The sequence below is a fragment of the Plasmodium knowlesi genome (genome assembly GCF_000006355.2).
Source record: "Plasmodium knowlesi strain H genome assembly, chromosome: 13".
Lineage (NCBI taxonomy): Eukaryota > Apicomplexa > Aconoidasida > Haemosporida > Plasmodiidae > Plasmodium > Plasmodium knowlesi.
The window spans coordinates 79,729-92,922 of record NC_011914.2 but is presented as its reverse complement, the minus strand read 5'-3'; the positions used below and the strand labels follow the sequence as shown (position 1 = coordinate 92,922).

The following is a 13,194-nucleotide window of genomic DNA, read 5'->3' as shown; positions in this document are numbered from 1 at the left end:
ATACTTGTAGTTATTAGAATGTGGGAAAAAAAAAAAAAAAAAAAAATTACACTGTGTGCAGTGTGCTTTGTCTACCGATTTTTTTTCCCCTCCCCCCTATAATTAATAGAAGAGATTTTAAAAATTTACACGTTTTTCACGGGGCCTGGGATTGTAAAAAAGTTTACACTGAGCATTAGTTTGTTAAGCCATATGATAGTAATAACATTTTCTTGATTTACGTACCGTTTTTTATGTGCTTTTACCTTAGAACCTTTTTTACACATTTCGCTTTATGATTTCCCCTATCAGTGGGAAGCACACCAAGGAGGTTGCCCAAACGTGCTAGCCATTTATTCGATACACAATTAAAGATAAAAGAAATGGAAACTTTTTAAAATTTTGAAAATGAAAAAAGAGATGAGGATTAGCGAAAAGTAGAATGATATGCATTCCCCGATTGTAATTCATACTTCTTTTTCCATTTATTGCATTGTTGAAAATTTTAATGTTGTGTTTGCCGTAAAATTGAGGAACCTTTTGCGCTTTTGGTATAGGCACTTCCACTTTTCATGTGGATGATTAGAGAATCGTTGCACACATTAAAGATATGTGAATAGGAAAGTTATTTAAACAGGTGGAATTGTTCAAACAGCCAATGGAACAAAATGAGACAAATGTATTGATTAAGTAGAAAAGAAAAAAAGTATTTTCTGGACAATTGCAAAGCAACGGGGTTAACTCCTTTACACATTTTGCAAAGAATCTACAGAATGAAACTTCGTTAAAAATGACCAATAAATTGTAAAAAAAAAAAAAAAAAAAAAGGTCAGGTAAATAATGTGCATAAAATATATGAACAATTGAGGGGGGTTAAAGGGTGTAAAAATGGGGTGAATATCGAAATGGTAAATAAAAGATCTTTCGGTAGGAATGATTTATATGCAAGTTGACAAGGTTAACTGAATGGCGCACACTGTTCCAATGAAGATTATGAATTAAAACTAAAAGGTTGAACTATAAATATGACGAACTAAAATGATGAGAAAAAACAGCGAATTGTTTGTATAACTCTGTGATGGAATTGTAATCGAGGCATACCTTTTTAAAGGGGATGCTGAAATTGTAGTAAATAATCTTTACACCTTACATTGACGTTTACTTCTGGGAAATGACCCCTTTGTTGATGCCCTTTTGAAGAAAAAGCAAAAAAAATAATTAGATACGGATTAAGCGTTTGGCAATATATTTTTTTTTTCGATAAAAGTGGGATAACCTTCAAGGAGGAAAATGCTAGCACATGTGGTGAACGGGAAAACAAAAGTGGGGAAAACAGCAGAAATAAGTTAAAAAAGTCATGTGGAGAGGAGTAAAAAAAAAAATATGCCAAAAAAGGAAATAGTAAGAAAGGACTATGGGAATGATTGAAGGAAAATGAAATTGCAAAAACGCAGAAAAAACGAACTGTATCATCCGAAATGTATAGTTAAAAAAAAAAAAAAAAAAAAAAAAAAACATGGAAAAATTTGAATCACTGCGCAAACGTACCCATGTATAAAAGTACATACAAATTTGGCTAAAAAAAAAAAAGAAAGAAAAAAAAAAAAAAAAAAAAAAAAAAATTCTCAGAAAGTGCCATCATTTTTTAAAGAAGGGAATTTAAACGTCGAAGCAACAGTACTGACATGTTTTAAGTTTTCAAAAAAAACACAAATTCGTGTAATGTGTTATTGCGTATTAGTAAAAAATATTCGTTGTTTGAGAATATTTTCGCCAGAGTGGTGATGCATTACATGAGGAAATGCGCAAGTGCGTATATAATAAACATTCGCCATTTTTGACTAAATAACCTCTGCCGAATCACGCGTGTGAGCAAATCTCCCCGTAAAACCGGTTCTCCCATTTTGTGGCGCCGAAGGATAATTAATTTTGTAAGGGAAGTATCGTTGCTTTTCCTCCTGCATTTATAATTCCCCCTCCCACCCCACCTCTCCCCGTTGACAGTTTTGAAATAATGACAGAAACGGAAAAGTGGGATTCCCGAATCAGTAGCCCAGTAACCAGAATAAAACATTTACATGAACATAATTTGACGTACTACAGTAAGTGTATGTTCGGAGGAGTCCTGTCTTGTGGATTAACACATACGGTAATAACACCGTTGGATGTTACAAAATGTAGAATTCAGTCATATCCTAAAATATATAAAAACCTCTTCCAGAGTGTACATAAAATAATCAAGGAGGAGAAGGTAAGAAGCTTATCATTAGGATGGTCTCCAACATTAATAGGTTACTCCCTTCAAGGGTTATGCAAATTTGGCTTTTATGAAATTTTTAAGGATGTATATTCAAATTATTTAGGGGAGGAATATTCCTATAAGTACAAAGGTGTAACATGGTTACTAGCATCTGCATCAGCCGAATTTGTCGCGGACATTTTTCTATGCCCGTTCGAAATGATCAAAGTAAAAATGCAAACGAGTAAGGCAAACACATTCCCCACCAAATTGTCTGAGTCCATGTCCTTCATGTTAGCGAATAAGAAAGAAACCAAGTTTCCCTTTGGTAGTGTTACACCCTTGTGGTGTCGTCAGATACCTTATACGATGGCTAAATTCTATTTCTTTGAAAAGATTGTGCAGTTAATGTATGACAAAGTTTTTACCAACCCGAAGGATTCCTATACCAAGTCCACTCAATTAGGAATAACTTTTGCATCTGGTTATTTATCAGGAATTATTTGTGCCTTGGTTTCGCACCCAGCAGACAATATGATATCTCAATTAGGGAAAGTAGAAAATAAGGGGAAAAAACTATCAGCCATAACGAAAGAAATGGGTATGGTCAATTTATTTACCAAGGGAATATGTACCAGAGTTTTAATGATAGGAACATTGACCGGTTTGCAGTGGTGGATTTATGACACCTTCAAGGCCGTTATGGGTTTGGGTACCTCAGGAAGTGGCTCATCGGGGAAAAAGTAATTTCTGTGAGGAGAAAAAGCGCAAGATTTTTACAACCTTTCAGTGAGAAAAAAAAAAAAAAAAAATTAGCAACACAGAACGGGAAGGAATAAGAAAGGAAAAAACATATACCCAAGTTTTAAGCACATTTAAAAGACCGCTACCAAGGAAGAGACCTTCTTAGGAAGAAAACCAATTATTGTATAATCATATCAAAAAGAATTCATAAAATTGCTTTCCCATTTTGTCCTTTGTTTTGCACACATTTTGAAAGTGCATTTGGGGGTACATGAACTAAAATCGGTGTGCACTGTTAGCCCATAAAGAAGAAATGTACATCTGTTTATGGTATATATTTTTCAAGTTTTTCTATTTTTCTTTGTCTGTTTCGTGATTTTGTGTAAAAAAAAAAAACAATTCAACATTCGAAACAGTAACTATAATAATGATAGTAAAAAAAAATAATAATAATAATCATATCGATTATAATCAGAAAATTGTGTACAGTACCTTTGCCCAGGCAATATGGAACGAAAAAAAGGGGAAAACTTATGGTACAGATAAACGAACCACTTAACTCCTCGGTCGTCAAAAACGTTTACATAAAAATATAAATTCACACCCACACAGGGTATCAGGTGTGTATGCATTAATATGCAGTTACACATATATAGCAAATATCGTTCGAATTGACATTATAGGTTTAATATGGATAATTTATAAAATTTCAGGTGAAGTCAACACAAAGGGGAAGTAAAAAAAAAAATGTATTCTTTTATTTCTTTGCCTGCTTTGCAACGGCTAAACCTTAGTGACTTTCTTGGCCCTTTTCTATTTGGTTGCATAATCAGTCCAGTTCTTAACTTCCCTAAACTTCAAGTTGTTCGCTGAAATGGAAAAAAAAAAGGAGGGTGAGTTTTTTTTTTTTTTTTTTTTTTTTTTTTTTTACGTGAATAAAAAGTGTATAGTTGCACTTTCCATAGCTTTTCACATCCGCTAGCTTACAAACAACTCGATGCTCCTGCTTGACACTTTCTATAATGTCTTCGTATTTTTTTTCCACGTCTAGCCACAAGTTTAGAGTTTTTTCGCTCAGCAAGAGAGGGCATCTACTTGTGTGATTTAAATGAAGGGAATGAAACGTATGCGATATAGATCATTGCTAATGAGGTAAAATGAAGAAAAAGGGGGTGAAGGGGAAAATATCTTAAATGCTATCATCCCAAAAAGTGTAAGCAATAGGATGTATGGAAATGTATGTGAAACCTGTCATGCATGTCTTTCAGGGCGGAATTTTCGCTAGCGGTTGTGATTATGGTGTATCTACAATCGTTTTTGTCCTTATTGGAGATGCTGTAAAGGCCTGTGTAAAAGAAAACACGAATGGTGCATTTGTATATGTATCGCTTTTTTGCGCCTGGCCTGTTTTAGGGATTCCTTTGAAAAAAACACATTACAGCTACCTAACCTGCAATTATTACATGGGACTTCTCCTCTTCGTCATTTTCCTCCCGATCTGCTAAAGTGGAGCAATGATAAACAAAACAAAAAAAAAAAAAATGGGCATTCGATTTTTTCATAATTCTGAAAAGGTGGGGAAAGGAAAGAAAAAATGTATATATATATATATATATATATATATATATATATATATATATATATATGGCAGAAATAGAGGGAATGGAAAAAATGTATATATATATGTATATATATCGTGGTGTCCTCTTCAGATTTGCCCATTTTCATGTTTTCCTTTCTACTCTTACGTTAAAAAAATGGAAGGCCTTTGCTGATTAGCATTTAACACTTATAGGTGATGAAAAATTAACACAGATGCAACAGGTCTAACAAAAGCATTTGTATTGTTACAATAACGGTAGCAGTGACAGTTGTCATTATTCTACTATTACAATTATTTTCTCTTTTAAAAGTACCTTCGTTGGATAACTCTGTTTTGATTTTTTTCTTCTCACTCTTTTCCTCTCCTTCTATTTTCCTTTTTAGAGCGCCCCTATCTGTTATCATCGATTCTTCTTCCTCCTTCACTTCCTCTTTTTCCTTTTCTTCCTTCTTAATCTCGCCTTTGTTGTTTTCGTTCAACTCTATTTCTTTCTTTACCCTAATACTAGTGGTCACTCCCTCTTCCTTTATTCTAGGGATAACCTTTTCTTCGCTCTTTTCTTCCGTCTTTTCCACAGTTAATTCCTCACTCTTCGTCTCTACTTTTCCGTCGGTTACTTCCTCAGAAGAATTTTCATCGTTTCCAAAAAATAGAAAATATGGGGTTTTTTTTGAAGAGCCCTTAATGTCCATCCATTCGAAGTAGCCGTTAACCACAATGGCACATCGATTCTTATTGATTAGCAATCTGTGGGGTGTGGGGAAAAGGCGGCGCGGGTGATGATGGTCTGGAAAGGTGCACAATGCTCGCAGGCAGACATGCACTAATGTACATACATATGCATATATATACATGTGTCCATATATTTGTTTTTATCCTGTTGCCGTTGTTCACATGTGGGGGCGTAGAAAATGGCCCCTCGGGAGGTAAACCAACTTGAATGACTTCTTCCATTGTAGGCTTTCTACTCGCGCATTAATTAAAAGAACTTCCTTGTCGAATTTTCCGTAGTTGAATGGCTGTAGGCCCCACAGGCAAACTTGAATTAGTTTGATTTTTTGTGGGGCTTGGTTTTCTTTTCCATTTTCAGCGGTCTCGTAGATAATGGGCATGTAATTTTTCCTAAAAAAAATTTTAAGTTTGTGCGGAACACCACACATTACGTCATGTCATATTGCGTGGAGCGCATTTGTTTCATCTACAGGAAATGGTTTAATGTTTAATTATGCACCACGTACAAAGATATAGATGTACGCGTATGCACGTTTTATATGTACTATATATGCAGCTCCTTGAGCGCAATTTTTTTTTTTTTTTTTTTTTTTTTGTTCTTTACTTATTTATCATTCCTCTCTTAAATTTTTCATTGTTCAGAATTTTTTCGCAGTTGTACTTTCTTTTCAAAACGTTTATATCGATATTGTAGTATACTCGTACACACATCTTGGCATTATATTTTTGTGTGCTAAACTGTGGGAAAAAGTTCGCGAAAAAACGTTCTTTTCTGTATTTCGCAATTTTGTGAAAATATGTAACAGGAAAAATGGCGAAATAAAATAGGAATGTTGCTTTTGTAGTTGTTTTGCTTTATAGAGGTGTTTGTAAATAATTTTTTTATTCTCTCATAATAAAGATTATGCTTAAAAAAAAAAAAAAAAAAAAAAGCAAAAAAAAAAAAAAAAAAAAAAAAAAAAACTAGCGCGAAAAAATTCTTCCTTCCGGTTGCATTTCGAACGAGCAAAGGACAGGAGAAAAAGTCGGCATGCGTTCTCTTTCTTTTGTAAGCTGGGGTGTATATGAAGCGTTTTCATTTAACTGTGTTAGAGGAATCTCATGAAGGCAAAAATAAGATGGAAAAAGAATGCCTAGCAAAGCAGCATTAATTCAAAAAAGATATGTGCAGAACATGACGAAGAAGAATATGCCACACATGTTGATGGCGAAGATGCTTTAATTTTAAATAATTTTTCCACCAAAGAGAAATTCGAGATGATGAAGATATGGTGTCATGTTCATTTGCAGGAAAAATAACTCATCGTGTTGTTCTTAACCCGATTGAGAAAAGAATGTTCCGTAAAGGTGATATCCCTCGAGTCGGCTTTAATGAAATTTCGATCAAAAGAACCATTTCTACAACAATAAAATTGGTTAACTATAATTATTATTTTTTGGTTCGAAAAAATGAAAAAGGGGTGTACAGATTTTTTCACTATAAGAATAATTTAAGCAGACAGTTTTTTGAAGGCAATAAAGAAGATGGAATAAGCAAAGGTAGACTTCCATATAGCAACAAAATATATCAAAAGTTGTATGAAGAAAATACATCGGAGAGTTGTGCGGATGAGGTAAATTTTCCAAACGGAGAAAGAACTGCTAACTGTAATAGGGAAAAAACGATCCGACATGAGAATCTCACAAATGGTGGTACCCCGCAGAGTGGACAGAACAGAATTTTAAACAGACATGAATACATCGATCTGAATTTGCTAAACATAGATGAAGAAATAGTGAATAATTTAAAGGTGATCCTCAAGATAGACAAACTGTACATGTATCAGTACATAATTTTTAATGAAATTTTTGCAAACAATTGTAAGCATGTTCTTGTCTACAACAAGACCGGAACGGGAAAAACGCTCAGCTACTTGTTACCGTTAATACAGAAATTGATAAATGAAAAATTCGATTGTAGCAGGAAAATATTAATTTTGACGCAGAATATTTATCTTTGCAAACAGTTATATATTTACATTTTGTCCATATACCCCAATTTGAATGTATGCATTTTGTTCGATGAACATGATCCTTGCGATCGTGTGAAAAAAATGAAGCAAGACGTAATTGGGAAGGAAGAATTTTCTCATAAACTGAATGAACAGAATAATTATTTATATAGAGAAAATTACGGTATCCATTTTTACCTGACCACGCCAAATAAATTAGAGTTTTACATAAAGAATTATAAGAGTACAAAAAAAAATGAAAAGAACGTTATGAACAATATTTTAAATTGTGTACACACGATTGTTGTAGATGAATTTGATTATATAGTCGAAAGTAGAAAATTGATTTTCAATTTTTTATTTAAAAGGGATTTATTGAACGGGGTGGATCATGAAGTGGCCGCAAAAAGGAACAATATTAGTGGGGATACTTTAAATCGTGAAAATTATCAAATATATTTGTTCACAGCAAATATGAATGAACTAATAAGGAAAAAAATTAATGACGATTTATGTGGTTTTGTTTTTTTTGATTTTATTAATGGGGTTAAAGAAGTTATTCAAAATAAAGTGGATGAAGAAAGAGCAAGTCTATTAAAAAATTCGCAACATATAACTCAGTTGCTGAGCAGAGAGAACAAGACTTCCAGTCTGTGCAATTTGAACATTGTCCACTATATGTGCAAAATAAATACCCCCTCAAAGTATAAGTATGTATCCTACTTTTTAAATGAATTTTTTTTTGTAAAAAGAAAAAATGTGTCAGGGAGAAAAGGGACCCACCAATTGTCCGACAAAAATGATGAATGCGATGGTGACAAATTGATCCGGGATTACATGGGCACGAGTCTTTTTGAGGAGAGGGAGAAGGAGGATAAAATAAGCAAGTGCATAATTTTTGCCAACTGCAAAGAAGAGGTGACTATGCGAAAAAAAGGAGAATGCACACGCCAACTGTGCAGTGATATCAGCATTATGCCATTTACAATTTAGCGTGCGCGTTATGCCGCCTATGTTGTGCATTTTTCTTTACCGCATGTGCACACCGCTGCTGTTCCCCGCGCTCACCAAACTTTTCCAACGAAGGAGCAAAATTCTCTTCATTTTCATAACCCCCCTTTGTAGGTTGAAAAGCTGCACGAGTACTCCTTCCTGAAGCCTCACTCTGTTATTATGCATTCAGAATTGCTAACCTTGCAAAAGAACGAAAATATAAACTTGTTTAAATTGGGGGAGAAGCCTATCCTCATCACGACGGATATAGTGAGCAGGGGACTCGATATAGACAACGTTATTTTCATTCTTAATTACTCGCCTCCCACATCCCCAAATGATTACATACATAGGTGAGACGCAGAGAGTTGCACATTGAGAGTGCGAAAGGGAAATATTCCCCCCCCCCCTCCCCCCGTCAGTTTGCTAAAATTTATTGAGGAATTAATTCCGCACTTTTGCAGATCGGGTCGAACAGGAAGAGCGAAAGAAAAGGGAGTCTGCCTAACGATGTACCATAAATATGAATATAGAAATATGGACAAAATAATGAAATACACTAAGAATAATTTTCAGGTTATTTTATGTCCCCATGTAGATGAAGTCTACAAATTTTCAGTGAACAGTTTGACAGGTACACATTAATCAATACAATAAATCCATGGAATATTACTAAATAGGGAAATTCCGAAAAAATATAGATTCTCAGTTATGTTGGCATGAGAAAATGGTATTTATACAAATGCTAAAAATGTTGATACATACATATGTAGTTTCCCTTTCCGCTTTATCTTCCTCGCCCCCTTTAGAAAGCATAATGAAGATCCCCCCGGAGGAATACGAATTTCTTAATGATAGATCAAAGGAACTTCTAAAAACGCATGGTACAAAAATTATCGCGCAGATACTCTCTGTTTTGCTAAAACATGATAAAAGGGGACACACAGTTTCTCTGTTATCGGGAAAGAAAAATTATGTCGCTGTTTTGATAAAGGACCCCTTTTTTGAGGTAAAAAGTTGCAAAGGTGCAAGAGCGTTAGAATCGCTTATTATGTGTTCCAAATGAGGAGGAACTTCGTAATGCATATGTTCATATATATAGGTGCACACGTTTAAATAGGCTTAAACAGGCAAAGTAGTTTGAAACTCCCCGATCTGATTTACCCATCTGAACAGGCAATAAAAAATAAGGACGATATTGTTAACTTGATGAAAGTCACCACGGGAAACAAGAATGTGTCAAATGTAAGAACGCATAAATGGAAAAAAAGAAAAAAAAAAAAAAAAAATTTTAGTAAGACTTCATTTTTTGGCCTAATTTCCCCCTTTTAGGTTGTCGGAGATGTGGCCAAATGCGATGAGGGATACATTGCAGACATTTCTAGCACGCACGTTAATAAAATTATAAGCTTGTTCAATAGCTCCAACTCAGAATATAAAAAAAAGGGTGTACAAATTGACACTGTAATAGAATTACCTCCATTGATTCGCGAAAAAAAAAACATCATAAGAAAAAACAGAAAAGTCCCATGGATAAAATAGTATGCATTTATAATTACATAAAAAATGTTTAGCCCATTTGTAATTCCATTTCGTGTATAAATTAGCTAAATCATTTGATAGGATTGCCATGACTTCACATTTTTATACATCCTTCCCTTTTGTTGTTTGGAAGAACATATGCACGTCAATGAATATAAGCGTTTGTGTACATGACATTCCTATCCGGAAAGAGCGTGACATTTTTGCTTCCACATATTTGGAGCTACAAAAGTTAATCAAAAAGAAAATGCTTTTTTTTCTGTGTACACATTTAAATCATATTGAAGTTTATGGCTGATTTGTTGCACTTAATTTTTTTTTTTTTTTTTTTTTTTCTTTTTTCCTTTTTTTTTTAAGAAAAATGCGAATGTTCATAATGCAAGTTTTCTCTCCCCCTACCCCCCAACAAATGTGGAGCACTTTTTTATGCGAATTTTTACATATGCGTTTATTTTGTGCATCGCAGTTCACGTGGCATTTACGTATGAATGCACGTCGTTTTATCACAATTTTGCATGACTACTTTTTCCCTTACAGCAAATTGCAGAAAAAGAAAATTATATTGTTAGGAAGAAAAACGAGCCAGTATAAAAGGAAAGGAACCGCTGAAATTATAGAAGACATAAATAGGCAAATATAGCCCTGTTCAGTGGACGTAAATGGGATTACATAAAAGGGATAAAGTTCAGTAATTTTTTTTTTTTTTTTTTTTTTTTTTTTTGCTTTTTTCGTTAACATTTATAATTTTTTTTTTTACAGCAGTTATTCCTCTCGCTTTCCATTTGCGTGAACTCGCAATTGCCTAAGGAATACGATTGGGCAAGCGATGCGATTGCGCGGGGTATTGCATTTATGCCGTTACGCGGGCATGCCATTTTTAATGTGTATATAAGCTAGGGAGATATAGCCTGGGAGCATATTGTTCGTTCCACAATTAAAATTTGAACAATGTGTAAACATTTTTATTTGTTACCTCAATTTTGTAAATTTAAGTTAAGTTTGCAGAGATCCGATTTTTTATTTCTCTCTTTTCAAGCTTCATATTTTTTTTTTCTTCCATCTTAAGAAAAATTTGATATGTGCGTAAGGTGAACGTCGATGGGTAAAGGTGCATTGTGCATTTCGATGAAGAATAAACCTTTCGCATTTTTATTTAACATTACACATATATGTATAAATGTTCTCACATGTGCACATACACATTTGAGATTATCCGTTTAAGCCGACAATTTTAAGGATTCAGTTCGTCACACTTCCCCATCCACATTGTTTAATTACACGCACATATCAGAAAACACTGTAGACTTTTAAAGCGAAAAAAGGGAAAACCATTTTTATCTGTATGTGATGTGTTTAAAAAAAAAAAAAAAATTAGCCATGAATAAAAAAAAAATTTAAAGGCATTTAATGGACACGTGGGTCCTCCAATACTTAAGTAAAATACAATAAGGGGAAAAAGAAAAAAAAACAAAAAGAAAAACAAAAACGCATAAGTAGGAAAATAAAAGAAAAAGGAAATATTAAAAACTGAAAAAATAAGTAATCCTTCAGGGCGATAAAAGGAGAAGCATTCAATTGTTTATATATGCCTAGTGAAATAATGAAAAGTAGCCCACCATCCAACTCATCAACGGTAATGAGCATGAAATAAAAAAACAAAAATTGTTTACGTTATGTAACATGAATTAGCAGGAAATGTACATTTATATTTGTGTGTAGTGTATGAATGAAGGATAGTATATGTTCATGCATATTCGGAAATACCTAAATAGATGTATAACTCTCCGTTTAGTCAAACGCGTTTCTGTGTGCATAATGGCAATATACGATTATTCGAACGACATACAATAACTTAAGTGTGCGTCGTTTTCCGAGTTTGCCAATTCATCTGTATGATTCTCAATTTTGTAGTGTACATATTCGTTTGTCCGTTACGTGGAGAATTTTGCTAGACAAGATAAAAGTTGGTGGATTTACAAAATTTTGCGTAAATATTTCCTTTGAAAGAACATATTTAGGTGCGCAATGAATTATATATATATATATATGTATATGTATTCTTTGGCATATTTTGTAGAAAAATGATGAATGCTTAAAAAAGGTATGCGTCATAAATCAAAATAATGCAGCGGAAAGTGAAAAGAAGGAACGGATCAATGATAAAATAAAAATTTGCAAACTAAAAAGCCAGTGTAGTGATATCAAGGGTGAAAAAAACGAAAGGGACGAACGGGGCGAACAGGGCAAAATGAGTAATATGAAAAAGCAAGCGAAGAAAAGTGAGAGCGCAAGTAGTGAATCCGTGAAGGAATCGTTCGAGGACGAACTCGATGGGGAATATGAGGATGTAGATGGTGAATTGGACACGGACGAGGATTTGGATATTGAAGAACATTTTGATGAAGACGACGAGGACGAAGATGCTGGAGGTGAAGACAAAGACGAAGATTTTGCTGATGCCAGGAGATATTTTAAAGAAGGACAAAAATGTATTACCCCCCCGAACGGTGATGGCACAAGAGCTTTCTACGAAAGTCTACTTGAAGAAAATCCCAATTCAATCATTGCTATAAAGTACTGCATAGAACATGGAGTTCTAAATGGTACAAAACATCACCAGGCGATATATAAATATAAGGTACTTAAAAAAAATAACGCATTTAGAAATAACTTTGGAGGTATACGAGGTGAGTTTATTAAAATGTTGGAAGAGCCTCCTAAATCTGAAGATGGTTCCTATGAAGATTCTAATGAGGATTTGATAAAAAAGGAGATTTTAAGCAAATGATAATATTGGAAGGGAAAAAAAGAGGCAGATAGTCTTCCTACGAATTCGAAAATGTTTCATGTTTCATGTTTCATTTCAAAATAGACATTTATTGGGTGAAATACAATGCAAGAAGGGTAGCTTTATACTTTGTAAGCAGTTCTAAAAGAAAGTAGTACGAACACTACTTTTTTACAAATTACAATTTCTCAATCTTTCTTCACCTTATATACGATTTATTATTTCCATTTTAGCTTTTTTACGATTATGTTTTAAGTAATTCAGCACTTTAAAAAGGGGGAAAGGGAAAAAAAGAGAAAATCAACATTTTAGTCGTTTTGCTCCATTTTTTCTTTGTACCTGTTTGAGATATGCTTTGTTATTTTGTTTATTTCAATAAAAATATAGTATTTATTTTCCACACCATGTATACAATTTTTTTTTTTTTTTTAATTTTGTTGTGATGACAATTGCAGAAGCAATTATATATACTATTTTTTACACCTTTGTATTTGGAGCCCCTGTTCTGAATGATTTTTCATCCCATTTTTAAATGATTAAAAAAATATGCATATTTATTTATTTTATTTTTTTTTTTTTGCGT

General features: G+C 33.6%; 4 protein-coding genes across 4 annotated transcripts; 3 read left to right on the top strand and 1 right to left on the bottom strand.

Annotated features, from left to right (window-relative positions):
• Nucleotides 1–1,993: 1,993 nt before the first annotated feature.
• Nucleotides 1,994–2,965, top strand: PKNH_1302100 (mitochondrial phosphate carrier protein, putative; the record flags this gene model as incomplete). Its single annotated transcript, XM_002260492.1, has 1 exon — nt 1,994–2,965. One exon carries the CDS (start codon nt 1,994–1,996, stop codon nt 2,963–2,965), a length of 972 nt encoding a protein of 323 aa, XP_002260528.1.
• An 810-nt stretch (nt 2,966–3,775) lies between these two features.
• Nucleotides 3,776–6,008, bottom strand: PKNH_1302000 (SRAP domain-containing protein, putative; the record flags this gene model as incomplete). Its single annotated transcript, XM_039114219.1, has 7 exons — nt 3,776–3,831; nt 3,950–4,053; nt 4,211–4,307; nt 4,413–4,463; nt 4,879–5,312; nt 5,502–5,687; nt 5,902–6,008. The coding sequence occupies 7 exons, from the start codon at nt 6,006–6,008 to the stop codon at nt 3,776–3,778; spliced, it is 1,035 nt and encodes a 344-aa protein (XP_038969865.1).
• Nucleotides 6,009–6,631: 623 nt separating this feature from the next.
• PKNH_1301900 (ATP-dependent DNA/RNA helicase PSH2, putative) lies at nt 6,632–10,463 on the top strand (the record flags this gene model as incomplete). Its single annotated transcript, XM_002260490.2, has 7 exons — nt 6,632–8,206; nt 8,414–8,634; nt 8,746–8,915; nt 9,091–9,290; nt 9,458–9,526; nt 9,614–9,822; nt 10,361–10,463. 7 exons carry the CDS (start codon nt 6,632–6,634, stop codon nt 10,461–10,463), a joined length of 2,547 nt encoding a protein of 848 aa, XP_002260526.2.
• A 960-nt stretch (nt 10,464–11,423) lies between these two features.
• PKNH_1301800 (conserved protein, unknown function) lies at nt 11,424–12,611 on the top strand (the record flags this gene model as incomplete). The annotated part of the gene is made up of 2 exons (XM_039114218.1): nt 11,424–11,456; nt 11,901–12,611. The coding sequence occupies 2 exons, from the start codon at nt 11,424–11,426 to the stop codon at nt 12,609–12,611; spliced, it is 744 nt and encodes a 247-aa protein (XP_038969864.1).
• Between the last annotated feature and the right edge of the window lie 583 nt (nt 12,612–13,194).